The sequence below is a fragment of the Neodiprion pinetum genome, chromosome 1 (assembly GCF_021155775.2).
Source record: "Neodiprion pinetum isolate iyNeoPine1 chromosome 1, iyNeoPine1.2, whole genome shotgun sequence".
Classification (NCBI taxonomy): Eukaryota; Metazoa; Arthropoda; class Insecta; order Hymenoptera; family Diprionidae; genus Neodiprion; species Neodiprion pinetum.
In genome coordinates, this window is record NC_060232.1 from 24923292 (window position 1) to 24942450 (window position 19159).

Genomic DNA, 19159 nt, shown 5'->3' on the forward strand with positions numbered 1-19159 from the left:
AAGCCAGTTTACAGAGCAAAAGATGGATCGAAGTTGATGGGAAAAGTCTGCGAGCGTTATTACAGATCCGACCAATAATTATTTATCTTCACCAATTTATCGAACGACCCATGAACGTATGCATACCTTGGATAATGAAACTACTAGTGTGTGTTAATGAGATCGCTTCGAAACAGAGTTGGAATTTTCTACCTGCTCGAACCGACGGGGTTCCTATCCATATGCATAGGCATAGCTATCCACCCGAGTGCACAAGACTGTAATATAGTAAATCGTGTCAGCGTGTTGTAGAACCAGACTCGCCCGATACGAAGTAAAGACTCTAGATAGTGTTACAATAGGATATTTCAATTCAATACAACATTTCAGGGCCCACATTAACTGTAAGAAATTCATTGTGAAGACCCGGTTTCTTTCAGAGATTCAATCCCCGCTTTGGATAGCACTGTGAAATTACTGGATTATCGTTATACGCGCACGTTACGTTGATTTTTTGAATCGAGACTGGCGATGAGGATCAACTATCAGACTTGTGGGACTCCCAGTGCCAGTGGGCCACTGTTAAAGGGTATGAAATCGTCGTAAACGGCGCGTGTCGCAAGATTTGTTGGTCGATGATGTGGGCAATCGTCGCAATTCCAGTGACCATGTAGAATATAAAAGAGTCTAGCCTGAGGCAAAGATTGTGGATCGTTTTTCTTCACGGCATACACGAAGTATGCGATCAAGGTACCTGTATGTCGATTCAGAGAGACAGGCGCAAGAAACGCTGGGAACGTCTCTAAAAAGAAATAAATCCTCCGTGAAACAAGTTTTACGAAACATTTATAAACCGTTCATGATCGTCTGCCGCATGGTTCGATAAAAAATGATGTTAGTTTCGTCGATATTTTTCGGGGCATGTTATATACGATCCTTGACCAGCGGTTAAAGTGTACTTCCGACATATTCAATTTCATACTGAATTCACAACTTCTCAGTCTTCTTAACTCTCTTTTTCTTCATCTTATCTCATTCAGTTACCTCCAGAAATGTCTTATTAAAGAATTTTTTCGAGACCCTAGATTAGATTATCAGGTAAAAATGTGGAAATGGTGTTATGAGACAAAGGAATAGCAATTCAGATTAATGTATTGTTACAGTATACCTAGTAGGGTATTTTGAAAAAAATGCGATTTTTCATACTCCTACCCCTCAAAACTTGAGTTTTGATAGCTTCCATTTTTGAAAGGAAAAATTCGAGACCATGGGGGTTGCATTTTAAATTGAAAAATAAATTCACCAGATTCTGTTTCATTGTGACAAACTATAAACAATATTTGATCGCAAAATTATTGTTACGAATAAAATCGATCTAAATTTTTATTTAGCAAAAAAATGTACAACTCAAAGTTGTTTAGAATTCCTTATAAAAAATAAGTAATTGGGAATAAAGAAAAAATTTATTTACTGAAATTGTTTCTCTTAATTTGAAATACAATCCCCATGATTCCAAATTTCTCCTCCCGAAAAGTTCGTCATAGACGTTGTAACGCAGAATTTTGCTGCACCTCGGCCACCCGGAAGACAACAACACGCTATTTAACAAAAATAAAATAAAAGAATATGTTTTACAATAGCGGCGATACAAAAAAAAAAAACAACATAATTCAAAATTCGTTCTTTGCGATCCAAAATCAAACAACAGAAAATTATTCGTAACCTACGCTATTTCTTAATCTATCGAGCTTGCAGCTCGCTAACTAAAATCCAACTCAAACTTAAAAAATCTCAAGCGCGAAACTCTCAATTCGAAATCTAGACATAATCAAGCTACAGCAATAATTGCTACGAAACCGAAACTATAACTTAATTTCTTAATCCGGCTACCGAACAGACGGCATTCACTCTAATGCCCGATTCGGTGCGACCGTGAGATTACTTGACAAACTAAACTAAACAACTAGAACGAAGCTAGATATTATTCGAAACTCATATTAACTAAAGCTAAACTAGACCTCGGTAACTCAATTTAAAACTACTTTAACGTAATCCTAATCTTAACTTAGTTCAACTATACAAAATCTACAGAGCTCAACATTATGCGAAACTCAACTAAACAAATTCTTAAACTCAAGCGTCATTTAGTCGTAACCAAAACTCAATAATACAAACTTTGCATCTCAACCGCTACCTGAATAGACACAACGAAAATGCAATCTTAACTAAACGCAATCTCGACTCATCCGAAATCAAAGCTTTCTCAAAATCCTCAAAGACGCTGTTTGCTAACTCGAACACTCCATTTCGGTAATACGCGACCTACACGAGAGACGACACTGAAAAATACGACCGTGTACAGCGGAATTCGGGCTGTACATAAATTTAAAACGTAAAAGACGCAAATGCAAAATAACTATCCGTTATCCGGCAAGCCTTTACTCAATTCCTCTCGAAATTCGATCGCAAGAATATCAGCAGCGCTTACCGTTCCACATCCACGCAGCAAATTCGCCAACCCCTTCGTGATTCCTCGGCAGCAGCATGCTTCGCCAACTTCCAGAATTCCTCACTATTCCAGCGTACGTGAACACGTCGATTACACGCGATCGCCAAAACTAAAGTGATTTCAAAATCGACGGCCTGCCGCAACAGCGATCTCGTGACGTCATACCCGCAAGAACACGCGACAATTGATCTGTTATCGATTTCGTAGATTGCGCAACTCGACGCGCACCTGTCTTAGCATCGCGGCGCAGAACTTGACGCTAGATCGCAGTTTCGTCCACCGCGCAGCTCTATGATGTTCCGGGGGGAGGGGGGGTGCTGCTGCTCCCTCGTCGCTAGTCGGTCCTTCGCAGATTCGGTTGTCAGCTGTTGGCGGGTTAAGCGGGAGAATCGCGTCCGCCTTGGATGCAGGAATCTTCGTTGGCTCGACATCCTTTCTTCGAGATCGTCACTATTTTGCCACCTCGCAATTTTCACGAATTCGTTGCCGACTTCCCGCTTGCTGCCGTTGAAACTCGATAAAAAAAAAAAAGAAACAAAAAGCCCGAAATATCTTATTCGCTACTCCTCGCGCTACTCGCTACAATGTCTCCTCTCGTAATCTCGGATGCGTGACTCCATTTCTGGCGCTCTTTTGCAAATACTTTGATACTCGATATCGAAAATCCCTTAATTTTGATTTCGTCTAAGATCCAGGGTACCGTTTGAAATTGGCATCAAAAATGCCACGCTACAACGTTAATTAGCTGTTACAATTAGAAATGTCCAATGAGCGGCGGCTTCTACTTAAGGGGGTATTCTAGTGTAGAAATTTGAAAAAATCGATTTTTTTTTTTTTATATTTTCAAAGCTTAACCTTTCAAGAATGTGTCCTTAAAAGGACAAGTCAAAATTTCAATTATTTTCAGAGATATAGCTATTTTAGTGACACGTCTTCAATACTGGCTCGGCTGGAACGAATTTTACTCGAAACTTTAAGCGCGTTTTTCTCAAAACTACATTTTTCAAAACGGTTGACATGATTTCTCAAGTTCTATTGAACCGATTTACTTGAAATTTGGTGAGAATCTTCTCAATACATGTCTCTATCGCACGAACTATTATTATAACGAAATAATAATTTTTACTATTTTTAAAAAATTCAGAAACGTCCAAAAAAGTCAAAAAAAACGTATTATTTTTTCGGACAGCCGTAATTTGGCAAAAAAAAATTTTTTTCGACTTTTTTTAGTTAGTACGATATTTATGTAGATTAATAATCTTTTTTTTTTTTTTCTGATTTTGAAAATGCTTGCAATCGTGACAACATTGGCGCGCCATTTTTTTTGTACCCCCCACTTCAACAACTCATAGCACTTTCAATTTTGTATTTTTTGACTTGTTTTTTTTTTTTTGTAATCGTGAAATAATAATAAACGCCTGATAAAAAAATGGATGGTAAAAATATTTTTTGTTTTTTGTTTATAGCACTTCAAAAAACACCTCAAATTCATGCCTCTACACTAGAATACCCCCTTAAGTTACAGAGCTCCCTCTTCGCGAGGATGTTTTTATTTTTCAAAACGCAAGTTTTCAGTGGTAGGAGCATGAAAACTCGTTTTTTTTAAGCACCCATAATACCTATAATATATCATGATAAAAAAATGTCGAGTGAATCGTTACGGTGCAAATATCCCCGGAACAATAGTTTTCCCGTATTAGTTCCCTGCAGTCTTGAAGCGGATCGGCACTTTTAACCATTGCTGAAGCGAAGCTGCAGTTATTGCATTATACATACATACATATAGCTTCGAGGGAACAACCATAAAGCCAAGAAAAAGCGTGGACCGATGGTAACCGGGTTTCTCATAAGAAATCAGATGCGGTGGCGTGCGGCGGTGCATCTCGAGCCTTTGCGAAGTGGAAAGTGAACAAGGAACGTCTGGTTAGCAGGCGATCCTCCGTTTGACATGCGGACAAACCGTCGCGGTAGAATAGACTTAAAAAACCCTGGGCGAGAATTGGGTTTAATCGTATAAAGTACCCCGTAGCGTTTGGTGATCTGGTACTCTGAGATAATCCCTTGGCCATAGGCATCCAAAGGTCCTGAATGCGGATTCATCCGAGGATATCAAGATTCCGTGAGCTGACGATGTGTGCAGTGTGACGGAAAATTTATACCGCCGCCTAGCTTCGAGTTTTCACCGAGATTTCGCACCAAATGGTGAAGATGATATCGAAAAATTGTCAGCTAAAACTCTAGTTCAGTAGTTTTAATAAGAAGAAGCTGATGTTAAGGATTCGTGAATATTAGAAAATTCGTTTGTGAGTAAATTTAATAACAAGCTCAATGTGCCGCAATTTGAAGAAACTCGTCATTCACAAGATTACACGGAGTATTTTCAAAGTTTCATAACTTTAGCAAAAGTTCCTTGAATTTTGTCAAAGTTTAGCAGTGATTTAATGATATTCGTCATATCTTGGTGTGATTTTGTCGAGAATTATATTAGCATAATTTGGTAATGAATTTATTTTTATTGGGATCATTATATTGAAACGTATTTCACGGATGATGAGTATTTTTTTTTTTTCTACTCTTTCCAAAAATATACTAATTTTATTGTTTTGCCCTCACCCGGCAACATCTCGAAATGAATAAATAAACTGTATAACATATATTCCGTATGCAAAGCAGGTATATTATAGTCAATATTTACACTTTCCGGATAGACATAAATCCGAGAAGCACACAAGTAACCAACGGACGTCGAGAATACGCCGGCAGAGTTTGCCGTCTGGACCAGTCAAGCAGGTATCACATTGTCTCGCAAGTTCCGTACGAATGAAGGTACGCACAATGTGGAGATAGTGGCATAAGCTCGACTCTCTCCGTCGACTCAACGGCTGATCAGGGAGTGAATTCGTTACGCGAAAGAGGAAAAAAGATATCAACTGAATTGTCCCCACACGTAGGTATATAAACAGTCGAATTTGCATGAGGTTCGAATTAAAGCGAGTCGAGCGATGCGGTGGCGCGATTTAAAATTCGTCGATGTCTCAATTTCGCTCGAGGGATCAGGTTTAGGGGTCCTTCGTTCTGCTGCAGCAGGTGAGACATATGCGGGAAAAAAACTTTGAGCTTCGAGAGATAAAAAGTTGGCATCGCTATTCGCATCCTCCTTTGGATGGCGGGATCCGCGCTAAGGAATTCCGTCGAATTGACGCTGGCTCATTATGACGAGCATTCGGCGAAAGGCCAAATACATAAAGCTTGAATGTCTCCATTCAAGCGCTCCATTTCTTTGCCGCTCGTTTTAGGATTCAGACGATATTGGCAAATTTTTACCGTTACTATTAGCGTATAAGGGCTATTCCGCGTCAACCGGATCAGTCATCTCTCAGATATTTTTTTAATTTGGCATGTGGATTGTGTGGGACGAGTTAGATTTTTGTGCCAAAGCGCGAATCTCATAATGCAAAATTCGATTTTTTATTAACAATAACAAATTAGACTCCCATTTTTTTCAAAAATTCATAACTTCGGCAAAAAATTAGATACAATATATTTTTTTTTTTCAAATTACGCGGAAAGCTCCATAGAATTTAAAAAAAAATACGAAATGGTAAAAACAAGTTGTTATCAATTGTTTATTTAACAATTAATTTTTCAAAGATTTTCAAAACAGTGACTGACACGATCAAAAAATTTTTTTAAAATTCTGACATGTTCCTTGAACTGTACTACAACCTGTGAATTAATTCCAGAGGGGTGTTTTTCTTCGTTTTCGAGTAAAAAATCATTAAAGGTGTCGATGCGCATGAAATTGCGGCCCGCCGAGTCTCTACGTCATGGCGGGCGGCCGGTTGCCGTCCACCGCTACACCGCGGTGGCGTCGCGGCGTTATTTTAGAGTCATTTTCACGATGTAGGACATGATTGAAGAATCTGAAAAAAATACTGTACCTTCACAAGGCCTGCTCAAAGCGATAAGTGAAGTTTCAAGAATGTGTTTTTATTTTAAAATAAGTAGCAAGTTATGTAATTATTATCATTTATGTGCACTCTCATGGTGTGTAACCGTTATTTTGAATCTCTGTAATAAAAAAACGGTGAAAAACACATTCCTGAAACTTCACTTATCGCTTTGAGCAGGCCTTGTGAAGGTACAGTATTTTTTTCAGATTCTTCAATCATGTCCTACATCGTGAAAATGACTCTAAAATAACGCTGCGACGCCACCGCGGTGTAGCGGTGGACGGCAACCGGCCGCCCGCCATGACGTAGAGACTCGGCGGGCCGCAATTTCATGCGCATCGACACCTTTAATGATTTTTTACTCGAAAACGAAGAAAAACACCCCTCTGGAATTAATTCACAGGTTGTAGTACAGTTCAAGGAACATGTCAGAATTTTAAAAAAATTTTTTGATCGTGTCAGTCACTGTTTTGAAAATCTTTGAAAAATTAATTGTTAAATAAACAATTGATAACAACTTGTTTTTACCATTTCGTATTTTTTTTTAAATTCTATGGAGCTTTCCGCGTAATTTGAAAAAAAAAAATATATTGTATCTAATTTTTTGCCGAAGTTATGAATTTTTGAAAAAAATGGGAGTCTAATTTGTTATTGTTAATAAAAAATCGAATTTTGCATTATGAGATTCGCGCTTTGGCACAAAAATCTAACTCGTCCCACACAATCCACATGCCAAATTAAAAAAATATCTGAGAGATGACTGATCCGGTTGACGCGGAATAGCCCATAACTGACGTTGAGAAAGTTTGCAAACGTCTTAGAAAGAATTACCTCGACATATTTACAGACGTGCACGGCCGATGATCGATGCGACCTTCGAAGCGGAAATATTTTCTCGTAATCTTGTACGATTTATCATAGATCGGCGACCAGATGATTGGTTAATTATACATCATCGGTTCTGTGGACCAAATACAAGAGCAAAGTAATTATATAATGCCTATAAGCCTATAAGGTAGAGGCAGAGAGAAAGAGAGAGACGGATGCAGAGCTGGTTCAGGTTACGCTCACGTCAAAACCTCGGATGCATTAGTCGATCTAAAGACGTATAGTCAAAGTACGTTGTGCGTATCGTTAGCGAACTTCTGCCTCGTAGGTTATTTACAAAGTAAACTTGAGCGTTGTAATTACCGCGGAGAAAGTTCGCCAGCGAGATATTCATGGTGGTGAAAATCTAACAACGTTATTTCATCATCTTGTGCTTGAGATGAGGTTTGGATGGTAAGACATCTCAAGACTAGGAGCAGCTGTCGTTTAGAAAGGTTAATACCCAAAGTGAAGTGTTCTCGATCATAAAGATGTGAAAAGGAAAAATAAATTAAGAAATTCTAATAGCTGTAGGGATAAAAGAAAATTAAAAATACAACACCTCAACTTTGTTGCACACACTAGCTCGTTTTAGGTGTACACACATGAACATGCGTATACATACGTTGTAAAAAAGCACACAGGCCCCGAGTCTACAACCCAAGCGAAGCAATTCTCAACCGATATGGAGGTAAGTAAATCAAGGAAAGGGTTTTATTCACACCGAGTTTTACAACGCTCAAGTTCTAGCCTATATAATTATGGATAAAAAGCAATGCGTGTTATACTAAAGTGATAATGGCGAATCTTCGTAGACCCGGAGCATTCGTAGTCCGTCATAGAAGAGACGATCGGCGTCGCGATGATCCGTGAGAGTTAATTGACGGATTGAAACAAACATGACTCACGGTTTTTTCACGTAGGTAACCGATGCAGCATAATCCAGTAACGGAAACTCGGGCTTGTACCAGGGTTCCATATACGTGCACAAGCAATACGCGTAGCTTGTAAAGCCATGTCCAAAGGAATTCCAGGCATTATACGCGGCGGTTCCGACCGCACGTCTCGTGCCATCGAGTATGTAATTATGGAGGATTCGGATGGACGTCGCTAAGAAATAGACGGCCTCACGGTCAGCCCCTCTGTCTATATTTTATCCCGCGTCTTGAAACGAGCACCATGGACCAGCCCATAACCAGTCGTCCATAAGATTGACGACGTGTCTCTCCGTCGATTCGTGAGACAGATTAACGCGGATAAAGGTGCAACTCCGCAGTTCCGAAGGATGATTCGGTCGGAAATCAGTGAAATGTGCAAGTGTGTGGAGTATCGGAGCCCTGGCGGTGGAATACCGACCTTCTTAATCTCCCTGTAGGGTGCAGGGTCGATTTTTCACAAGAAACACGGCACTGTGCGCCGCCGTTGCGGCGGGCGAGGATCGAGGCGCGATTTTTCACTTTCAGAATTTAGATTGTAAATTGTGAACCCATGCAGGTAGGAATCCTGGCCAACCTTTTACGGCTTCGACGTCGTCCCTAGTTCGCCCAACATTCGACGTGCACACGCTGCGTTTATGGATGCTTCACGCTTCGGTACTGGGGAATTAAATTTAGATAAGGTGATCCTAACTTGACGGGTACGTTCCCGTCCCAAAGAGCACCTTGGAGTGAACAACGTCAGGTGCTAACTCGACGATGTAAATTGATCACCTCGACTTCGAAACCCAACGAACTCAAATAGGGTAGATGTGCAATGTTCGTGGGCACCTTTGTGAAACTCTGTATTCAATAATTCAACTTTTAATCTTTACAACTTCCTACTCCATTCGTAACTAAGATCGGACTTTGAGCAAGTTTTGGATGCAAATTAGGTCTTGGTACTATTTATTGTTTAAAAATTAGGATCCAAATAGATCGAAGCAACTCTGTACCATTTGTGACCATAAGCTAAGAATAAGAATTCACACAATGAATTTGGCTACGACTGGTACTATAGGGTGACGAAACCCTGACACGTACTGTTTTTGTATCGAAATTAAAGATTGACCAATTTTGAACTTTGTAAATTTCGTACAACTCTTTCCAATGACCGCGATTACTTTTCCATCCGAGAGAAGTTCAATGCTTCGATCATCGTGCACTTCTGAGAAAGCAGTCGTTTTCTTTTTTCGAGCAAATACCACGAATAGTCCGACATTAAGGCGAAGCTTGCACGGTGAGAAGAAAAGCATGCATGCACATTGCACGCAGGGAGTGCGGTAACTTTCGCTCACAAAGCGCAGAACCCAGTAGCAGCACATGCAAGCGGGCAGACCGCACAGTATGGAATACAGTGCACGCGAAGCTCTGGACTTTCCACACGACTACCTTAAGAAGACGCATGCGGCGTATGTGGATGTGGTTTACAATTTTATAAGGGCGAAACGGTGGAGCGATGGATTCGAGTTCCTCTTGAGCTCGGCAAAGTCTCCCAACACGACTTTTCATTGGAAGTTGGAAAGAGTTCAGCAAAGTATGGAATCCGGTAATCGGATCCTTCTGAAAGACGTCAATTTTCTTCGTAGTCGGCTTTCAAGGCAGAAGATAAAGCGTCGAAATTTCAACCCATATCTGCAGTTTACCGCACGTGCAGTTTAACCTGTCGGTAGTTCGTACGTTCGTGCTGCAGCAGGAGTTCCGACCAAACTTGTTCTCCTGGAGCAAACGAGCGAGACTGGAGGAGCTGGGGAGAGAGAGAGATAAATGATGTAAAAAGAGAAGAAGGAAATAGGACAAAATTGCCCGTCAGTCAATGCGGCATCGGTTGCACTGTACAACCGACTTCGATACTAAAGATGACCGTGCTCTTGGGTTCCTCGACGAAGATGGATATTACGGAGCCTCCGTCATGCGGTTGCCGTTTCGTTTATCTCCTTTGTCTCTCCTTCCTCTCTCTCTCTCTCTCTCTCTCTCTCTCTCTCTCTCTTACTCTTCCCCTTTCGCTTAAAAATTACCTGCAACCATTGAACGACGTCTGTACAATTGTCGCTGTTGGCGGTATAAAAAACGTATTAGCATGCGGTGAGATACAGGGTGTCTCGTTCAAGTCGACTCACTGGATTCTGCGAAGGTATAAATCAAGTTGACATCAAGAGACGTGCGGTGTACACACGCATGTCCGTCGTGTCAAGAAATCCGGAGCTACATGTTGCCACGTGCGAAAGCACGTAGCGTGTATCTTCTCCCAGGTATAGGTAGGTACATCACATATCGTACACGAGCACCTGACTTGCGTAATTTCTGTAATTTACATGACGTTTGATTACGGTGCTCGGCGAAAAATTCACGGGATTGCAGGTTTTCCTTTTTCCGGTCACTCAGCACCTCGGCCTCTCTCTCCATCCTATCGCGAACATCGTTCGCACACCGATTTAAAAAATTCGTCCTTCCGTGTCTCGATCTCGTTTCTCAACGCCCAGCCCCCGTCTCTGAGATCTTGATTATCAATCCAACGATGCAAGTGTGTCCACCTTATAGTCAGGACGCTTATTCATGAGTTTACGAACTGCCCCGAGACTTTTACCAAACCCTCCGCATGTCTTTAAGCGGATGGATCGTCGAGTTCTTTACGTCTCGCCTCACTTCCTTCACACGGAGTTCACGTGGAAATACTGATTTCTTTTCGAATCCATCACCATCTTGATCGTGATCTTGAACTCCTAAGTCAGGGACGAATGTGAAGCGACTAAGGGATAAATTAAACGATCAGCGAAGAAAACTCCCGGCAATGCGAACGGACGAGATAAGATTTAATTGTCACTGCGATCAATGAACGCAGTAATGAACCACCAGTATTGATATCAGTGATTACCGGAACCGCTTCTCTTACGGTGGGAATATAGTACAGGTTTACACTGTGCAGTATATACCTATATCGGATCTGTCTATTGAATTTCAAGTTTACCTTGCCTTGTTTCTTCCAGAGTTTTCCCTTCTTTTACTCTCAAGTACGTACAGAATTCTCGTCACGGTTGACCATACTTATTAATCACTTCGGAAAGAGATTATTCCAGAGATAAAGGCAGGCTATCAAAGCCTGTACATAATTATTCTACATTGCAAGCATTTGTCAAACCGATTAAGCGAATTGATTTACCGAGTAAGGCATTTTATCGGGCTTTGCTTCCTTTTTCGCATCGATTTTTTCCGGTTTGAATCTCACACGAAGAGCGAAACTGATGCCACTTGGTGAAAAAAAAGGTTGCGTGACCTCCTGTCGCGTGCACCTTATCGCTTTTTATCGCGTTTCCGATTGCCATGCGTCTTTATTACCACCCGTGAATATGAATTACAATTACTACAAGCAGCTTATTCCTCCAACTAATATATTGTTCAGGTTCCTAATAAAATTTGGTATTTAAACACCAGGAGATTTTTATTTCTGACTCTTTTTCAGGCTCGATCAGTGAGCTCCAGGCCAGTCAAACGGGTCAATTTTTACCGGGTTCGAGTTTGACCAGACCGGTCACGGAGAGATTAAAGATTGCATCTCCTTGACAAACAAATTTGTTTCCCGGCAACAAAACACCTACGACTATTTCTCAAGCGCTTTAATCCTCGCCTACGCAGCTCAACTCAGGAATTAGAAGGTACAGCGAAATTGCAACATCTCGGTCCCGTGATACTCGTCAATGATATTCACGATTTCTACTAACGCTTACACGCTGGACTAGATGGATGAAAGAAAGGAAAATCATTCGAAAAAAACAAAATTGCAGAGTTTTCCAAAGTGAAACTGTAGGTAAACGACGTCGAAAAAAAATGTTGGTGTGATTGAAAACGTGGATCGATTATTCCAAAGTTTCAAACAACAAATTCGTAACTCATTTTCTGCGTGGAGAAAAACCTTAAATTTAGATCGATTGCGCAGTGCTCAGTACCGGAACAGAAGCCGTAATGACACTTCGACAAAAAGCTAATTGCCAGAAGATTTTTGATGTCGCGTGGCGACGGCTAGCCGTGAAAAGATGTCGGAAAAAAGGTTTTGATTGGGTGTATTCCTCAGTACGGTCTCTAACTAAAACCTAGACAGATTCCTGACGGATCGCCTCAGCTGCTCGATTACCTCAGCCGCTCATGCATCATTCTAAATTTCTAATCCTCCCCGCGCGCTAATGCCCCAGCTTTTTGTCTGTCTCTTAGACGGGCTGGAAGACGAGTAAGATGATTATTTCTACCGGGTTTTTCTTTTTTCACTCACGTTGTCTGCGGCGTTGACATCGCTCCCGTGGAGGATCAGTGTTGTACAAGCGTCAAAATGCCCTCCGGATGCTGCCAAGAGCAGCGGGCTCCTGCCGTGCTGTAATTAGAACAGAGCCTAATCAGGAGGTGAAAAATATACGTGATTATTATTTTGAGACTGGTAGTTTGGCTCTAGAATTTATTTGGAATCAAGTATGCGCAGGGAGCGGGATTGAAGTTCCGAATTGTAAAAGTTCCGAAGGCGCCTAATTCCGAATTATTTTGTGGCGGAACTTGAAGTAAAGAAATAAAACTTTTACGAAACAACAAAGTTTCGAATGGTCGGAAACCCGACGGCTCAAAGTTCCGAAAATTCAAGTTACGATAGAGCAAAGTTCCGAGAAATAAAATTCCGACATATAACAGAATTTCTAAAAATAATGTTTCGATAGAGCAAAACTCCGAAAGTTAAAATATACTCACACTGCGTAGTTTACCCAACGAGTGGATATAAAAAAATCCGGCAAACCGAAAATCAGAATGACCACGATTCCGAACGTAAAAATATCGTAAAATCCAAAACAAGAAAAGATCAAAGTGGTGAAATTTCACCAAGCCGGAATTTCACAGAACTGAAAATCTTGGATCATTCGGAAGTTCGATGTTTCAGATTTTTCAATTTTATAATTTTCGCTGTTTCGGAACTCTGAACATCGGGTTTCGAACCCGACAAGTGTTTGGATCCTGACTTATGAACCGGATATGATATTTTTTGCAGAGCAAGTAACTGTTATTCACACATCAGTCGTGAAATTCAAAATCAAGAATTTCGATGCCCCTTGCCTAAAGAATGATCAATTAACGGAGACCCGATAAAAACGTAGAGTCCAGCTTTTGCGTCGGGAGATTTTCTATAAGCTGCATCTTGTATACGGTATATTTCCGCTCCAGTGAGGCATGATTCGAATTCTCAGCCAATTATTCTGCCTTTCATGATACTCACGTATTATACGCATCTACGAGGGCTACGGATATCGGTGAAGGTTATCGCCAATCAACCAATCAATTAGCAGGGTAATTAATGCCGCTCCCCGTCTTGATGCATGTTACACACATATTTTTCATGCTATTATACCGGTGTAGGAATTCTCCGGTTCGCGCGCTGCTCGAATGCTAACTCGATTTCCGCGGAGTGAGTATTTAATTAAGGAAACTCGCGAATAGCGAGGCTAATTTTATATTCCCTGTATATACATATACGTAATTACGTATGTATTATATCTGCCCATATTGCGTGTCGATGTGTATGTATAGAATCAGGATCAAGATTAGTCCGATAATTGAGATGTACCGTGTACCCTATCTTCGTGAAATTAAGTGAACGTTGTTTCAAACAAGATCGTATAATTGATTAATCGTATAAGGCTGGTTTATTCTGCTTCGAGATTTCCAAATTCACTGTGCAAAAACGCCAATGTCAAACGACTCGCGAAGGTATAGGTATGCCTGTAATTAAGCGTTGGCGAATGACGAGGCTGTTACATCGATCGATTATCAGAGTTGATCACCGCGTCGATGCAAAAGGTTGCATCGTAATCGGTTTCGTATTTTATCAACCCGCGTGATCCGCGAATTTTATCGTAAGCGAGGGAGAGAAAATCGCTCTTTACAGTTCATCTGTTGGACGGTTGAATTAATTAAGTCGGATCGATTAACGAGGAAATAATTATAATTAGCTCGTGAATAATCGAGAGGAGACGACCTTGCTCCAGAGATTCTTATACCACTGCCTTTGTCGCATTTTCTGAATTACGGTTACGCGGCTTCGATCCAAGCGGATGAAATTCTGTGATTAGATAAAGTCGGTTTCCACTCTCAAAAGCAGTTTCGTTTTATCACCGTCTAGCTGTTGACGTCCCCTAATTGTTACCTCGAGCCATGCAGCTCGCATCGATTTATTGATTTATTCATTAACTGAAGTAACCCATGAACGACCCATGAAATTGATTAACGATCTCGTTAATTGATTTACTAACCAAAGAAGACGCGTTTATGTAGCTAATATAGCGCTACCCTGATGGAAGAAAAAAAAACTTATTACAACCAGTTTAAGCGAGACATTTTTAATGAAAATACACCGCGGGTCGAGGATTTTTTCGATTTCACGTACAGCTTGAACAGAATAATTTCAAAACACACGTGCCGAGAATTTATCAGTGAACCCGGCAGGAAGTAGCCGTATGTGCGTGACACGCAACAAAAACACTTCCGGCAGGCTTCTAATGCCCGGATCGGTGTTCAATATTCAGAATTGTTTCCTCGCTTCCTCAACGGTCGTTAATTCCGACAATCTTGCTATTTATAATACGCCGTCTGCCGCATTTCGTAAACCAGTAGCTATTATTTGAATTCAATTTTTTTACTTCTCAAACGGAAATGCGTCAACATTTGTCGAATTTCCTCGTGAAAATCACGAGAGGAAATCACGGATGAGAATTTTCTAGTATCTGTGACTCAAATTCAAATTTTCTGAAATTTGCACAAATATGAGTGTAATGCATCTACACTCGAGATTTCAAAGCGAGAATGACGTTTCCAACGATAGACAGAAATGGTTACGTGCAATTCTTAGCGGCGTATTAACTCCGCGTTTAAACATGTTAAGCGTGTCGCGAACGACTGCAATTAACAATAAAGGTGGCTTGAAGTCGGTAACGACTGTTGGTACTGTACGTTGCGACATTATTAGATAAAAGCGAGTACCGCTGGTATAATAATTTATAAACGGTATTTGTATGTACAAGCGTACACTTTATGGGAATAATCTACGTTGAAATCGCGCAGTTATAACGAGCAGCCGCTGATGTATGGATATGGTGTTCACACCTTGGTCTAGTCGATAACTCCGTCTTTCAACACTGTTACGGAATAAGACGAGTAGCGCAACATGGTCAATTAAACGAAGGATTATTTTAATAGATTCGTAAATTTCCTAATCTTAACATTCGAAATATTACATAGAAAACAGCAAATAAGGTTCAAACAACGGATTCAATCTCAGCGTAGTTAAGGACATGTTTTGTCTTAAACTGTTACTAGAATAAATATCGACATGCTAGCTTTTAACGATTTTTTGTTCGACATTTGATGTTACAAAAATGTTATAATAACTTGACCACGAACTTTACAAAACGTAAAACGTTGTAGATGAGATATTTCTGTCGCGTTACCGTACTTCATCAGATATTTCCACTTATCATACCGTGCCCTATTTTACTGTACGAAAAATATTGTTGTATTTATCAATAAAAGCAGTATTTTGTTGTAATTCTAGTCTCGTACCACTTTGATGTATTAAAGCAAAAGCCTATAGCAGACTGTCAAAAATATTTCGCTTTCTGATGTTCGTGCGATTTACACGAAGTGAGGGTCAGCTGATCGTCTCATCCGACGCCATGTTGCTCAGCCGCGCCTCTTAGTGATTTCCGCTACATTCAAAACGAAATCGACCGCACTCGTTAACCGTTGTATGAAAAAATTCCGCGACTTTTTTGCTCCGCGTATTTCTGCGAGTAAGAACGATGGGTCAGTTCATGTGCGGCGTCATTAAAGACGCAGAACGGAGGAACTAGTGCGGCCTGGAACATGGAATCACCCTGGAAACTCGATAGGCATTACCTGAGGCTATGTAATGCGCCAGCTAGTTACACGGATTACGGACACGGCTGTATCTACTCGACCAACCGATGCTGGTGTCACGGTGTCAGTCGCGATCAAAGCTACTAGCTGCATGTGAGAAGCCTTTCCACCCGGCTAGGTATCTAATCGCAATGTTTAAAGGTAATAGATCGCCGACACCAGCTGCTCCTGAGATCGCTTAACGATCCTCCGCGTGGCAAATAGTTGTCGGAACATGGAGAAGCTATTTAACCAAGTATAAATATGGTTCAGAACTTTATAGAATTGAAGAGGGGAATTAACAATGGTACTTGTTACCTTTTTTAATTCTTAGTTTTAAGGTTTTATTGGACGGATATTCCCGACCAAAAGTGAGCCTCGGTGAGAATATTGAAAATTTCACGATGAGATAAGAATCTGAAAGAAATCAATCGTAACCGAGTTGATGAGATAATTCGATTTGAATAATAATAATGACAAAAAGTTGTTAGTAAATTGTCTAAACAAATATTTGCTCAGCAAATCCCTAGTTAAATTTGTTTTGTTTCGTATATATTAAATTCATTGATTTTTCTGAATATCTATGAATTTTTGGAATTTTTCGTGATTTTGAATGATTTCGTATTCTAAAATTTTCTAATGCTCTATACATAAAACCATTCGTTCCATGTCTATAAAACTGCTTGAGTGTAATGTTATAACCAATTGATTTTTTCAGATTTTTATCTTATCCCAAAGTGTTCAATATTCTCCCCAAGACTCACTTTTAGTTGGGAATATCCGTCGAGTAAAACCTTAAATTTTATCGAATTGGTATTCTTACTCGGGGCAGAAATATTTCGCTGATTGTTTACGAGATGATTATAATCCTACAAATTTCCTGTTCGAATCATTTATACAGTAAATTCCCTATTTTCTTCTCATAAATTCCATCCAAATAGTTTGGACAGATGAAATCTCATCAATCGGCACTATAAAACTTCAAGTTTTGCAGGCTTTCTTTGGTAAAGAAAACATGAACTCTATGACGGAGTTTTCTCCCTTTTCCGTTACTTAATGATATTCTAAAGCTGGGAAAATTTCTCCGACGAAAAGTTGTTGGTGAAAAAAAAAAAAAAAGAAAAAAAAATCGTGATGTACCATACGATGCTAATAAGTATATATTCGGAATATTGATGTAGAAATAAATATCGTTAGAGGTGTGGTCCATTGTAAGAAGACACCATTGTCTCTGGCTTAAGATCACTTAGACGTTTTATCTCGGTAAGTTAATCCTCTTAGACTTATACGGGACTGGTAATAACTTGAACGATTTAAACGCCGGCTTAAAGACCGAATCCACAGTTATTACGGGTGCCAAAGTTTCTCCGAGCTTATAATACACTTTTCTAGCGCCGAATGCATACGTGACATGCAGCTTACGCTAAGCTAATTTCGTCGGTAATTAAAATACTCACGTATTTATAAACGTATGCGTTGCATTATTATAAGGATAAGCCTTGTGGAAACACCCGTCGACACGGAAAGTGGCTCATTATATTTTTCGGTAATTTCAGAAATATCGATAGTGAATGTGTGTATTCATAAACGCATACCATTCATCGTCATAATTTATAGGTATGAAGGTCTTTTAAAGTCTATACCTATACGTATACCTGCATATATTCCTAAGGATAAAAAATTGTTTTAACAGCCGTATAAAATCGACGAATAAGTAATTTCATTTCCTCATTAAAATTCATACCTCTGCGCCCTCGCTCACAAGTAGGTATTACCTGAAATATCTTTTTCTCATGCACGAAGTCGGTTATTCGAAATCTTCGCTTCTTCCGCACATATATATGCATATATATATATATATGGTCACGTGCTCGTTTAAAATTACACTTACGCGTTAAGCTTATATACACAGGTATATATATATATATATGCATGTATGCGTAAGTGTAATTTTAAACGAGCACGTGACCAGCACCCTATTAACTTCCTACGACCTCAATTATACGATCATAAAACTCGCCTGATACAATTCGTTAACATTCTTTCTTTTTGAACCCTTCATCGAGAAAAAATGCATACGAAAAATTTGATGTAAGAATTGAAAATCGCTTCCTCAATTTTCGTTTTTCTCCAAGTCTACCTTATTTCCGCGGGATTTCTGCTGCACGAATTCAGTCTCGATACGTGGTACACGACAAGAGCCGGAATGCACGATCGAGGCGGAAAGACAATCGCTAGGAAAAAGAAAGAGAGGCGTGAGTGAAGAAACTGACCTCATCGGGAAGTGGTTTGACGGCGTCGTCGAGGAGGCGAGCAAGACGCGGGGCGTCGCCACGAACAGACGCCTCGCGCACCTTCTCCGCCATTCCTGCCACGCATCTGAAACATAGGAAGATAAAAAGGAAATGAGGAGACACAATGTGGGGTAATTTTCAGCACTGGTACACATGTGTAACAATTAAAATAGGCCTAATATTTGAACTGTTAAACAATTACGGCTGGTGACTGAAAGACCCGTCACGTCCTGAAATTTCATTTCTCGGTTACTCGCCTGATGCCTACGCCTTATGGACCTGTGTAAAACAGGACAATGATACACGGTCCATTGTCCATGAGACAATAGCGTAGTCGGAGTCACTTTGACTTAAAAATGAACCTCCTTTGCTCGGGGACGGTGCTTTATTATTTTCTAACGCGGAGTTCGTTTCTAACGGCCGTGTCTCGCAGCTCCAGGAATGGATACTAGCAGTCTTGTGTTGTCGCTAAATTTACACGTCAATTTATCAGATGGAAAGTCATTTATATTTTATTCTTGTTGGAAAGAATTACGAGAAGATGTTTGGAGGGAGACTGCTTACACCAGATTCTGAGGGTCAGATTTTTCCGAATACGAGTGACATTGAAGTGGAAAATCACAGCATTTTCAATATATTTACCACATTTTATCGAAAGAT

The 19159-nt window shown here is 40.2% G+C and overlaps 1 protein-coding gene across 7 annotated transcripts in view; it reads right to left on the reverse strand.

The window, feature by feature from the left end:
• Positions 1–19159, reverse strand: part of dgo (ankyrin repeat domain containing protein 6 diego) — an 88143-nt gene that overhangs the window by 49895 nt on the left and 19089 nt on the right. For 6 of the 7 annotated variants that reach the window (XM_046637292.2, XM_046637286.2, XM_046637277.2 and 3 more), the window contains 2 exons: positions 18479–18584; positions 12547–12645 (listed from right to left, as the gene is read on the reverse strand). In XM_046637292.2, the coding sequence (XP_046493248.1) occupies positions 12547–12645; positions 18479–18571 (192 nt within the window). In that variant the 5' untranslated portion in view covers positions 18572–18584. The remainder of the gene's footprint in view (positions 1–12546; positions 12646–18478; positions 18585–19159) is intronic. The other variant, XM_046637302.2, reaches the window with a different exon arrangement.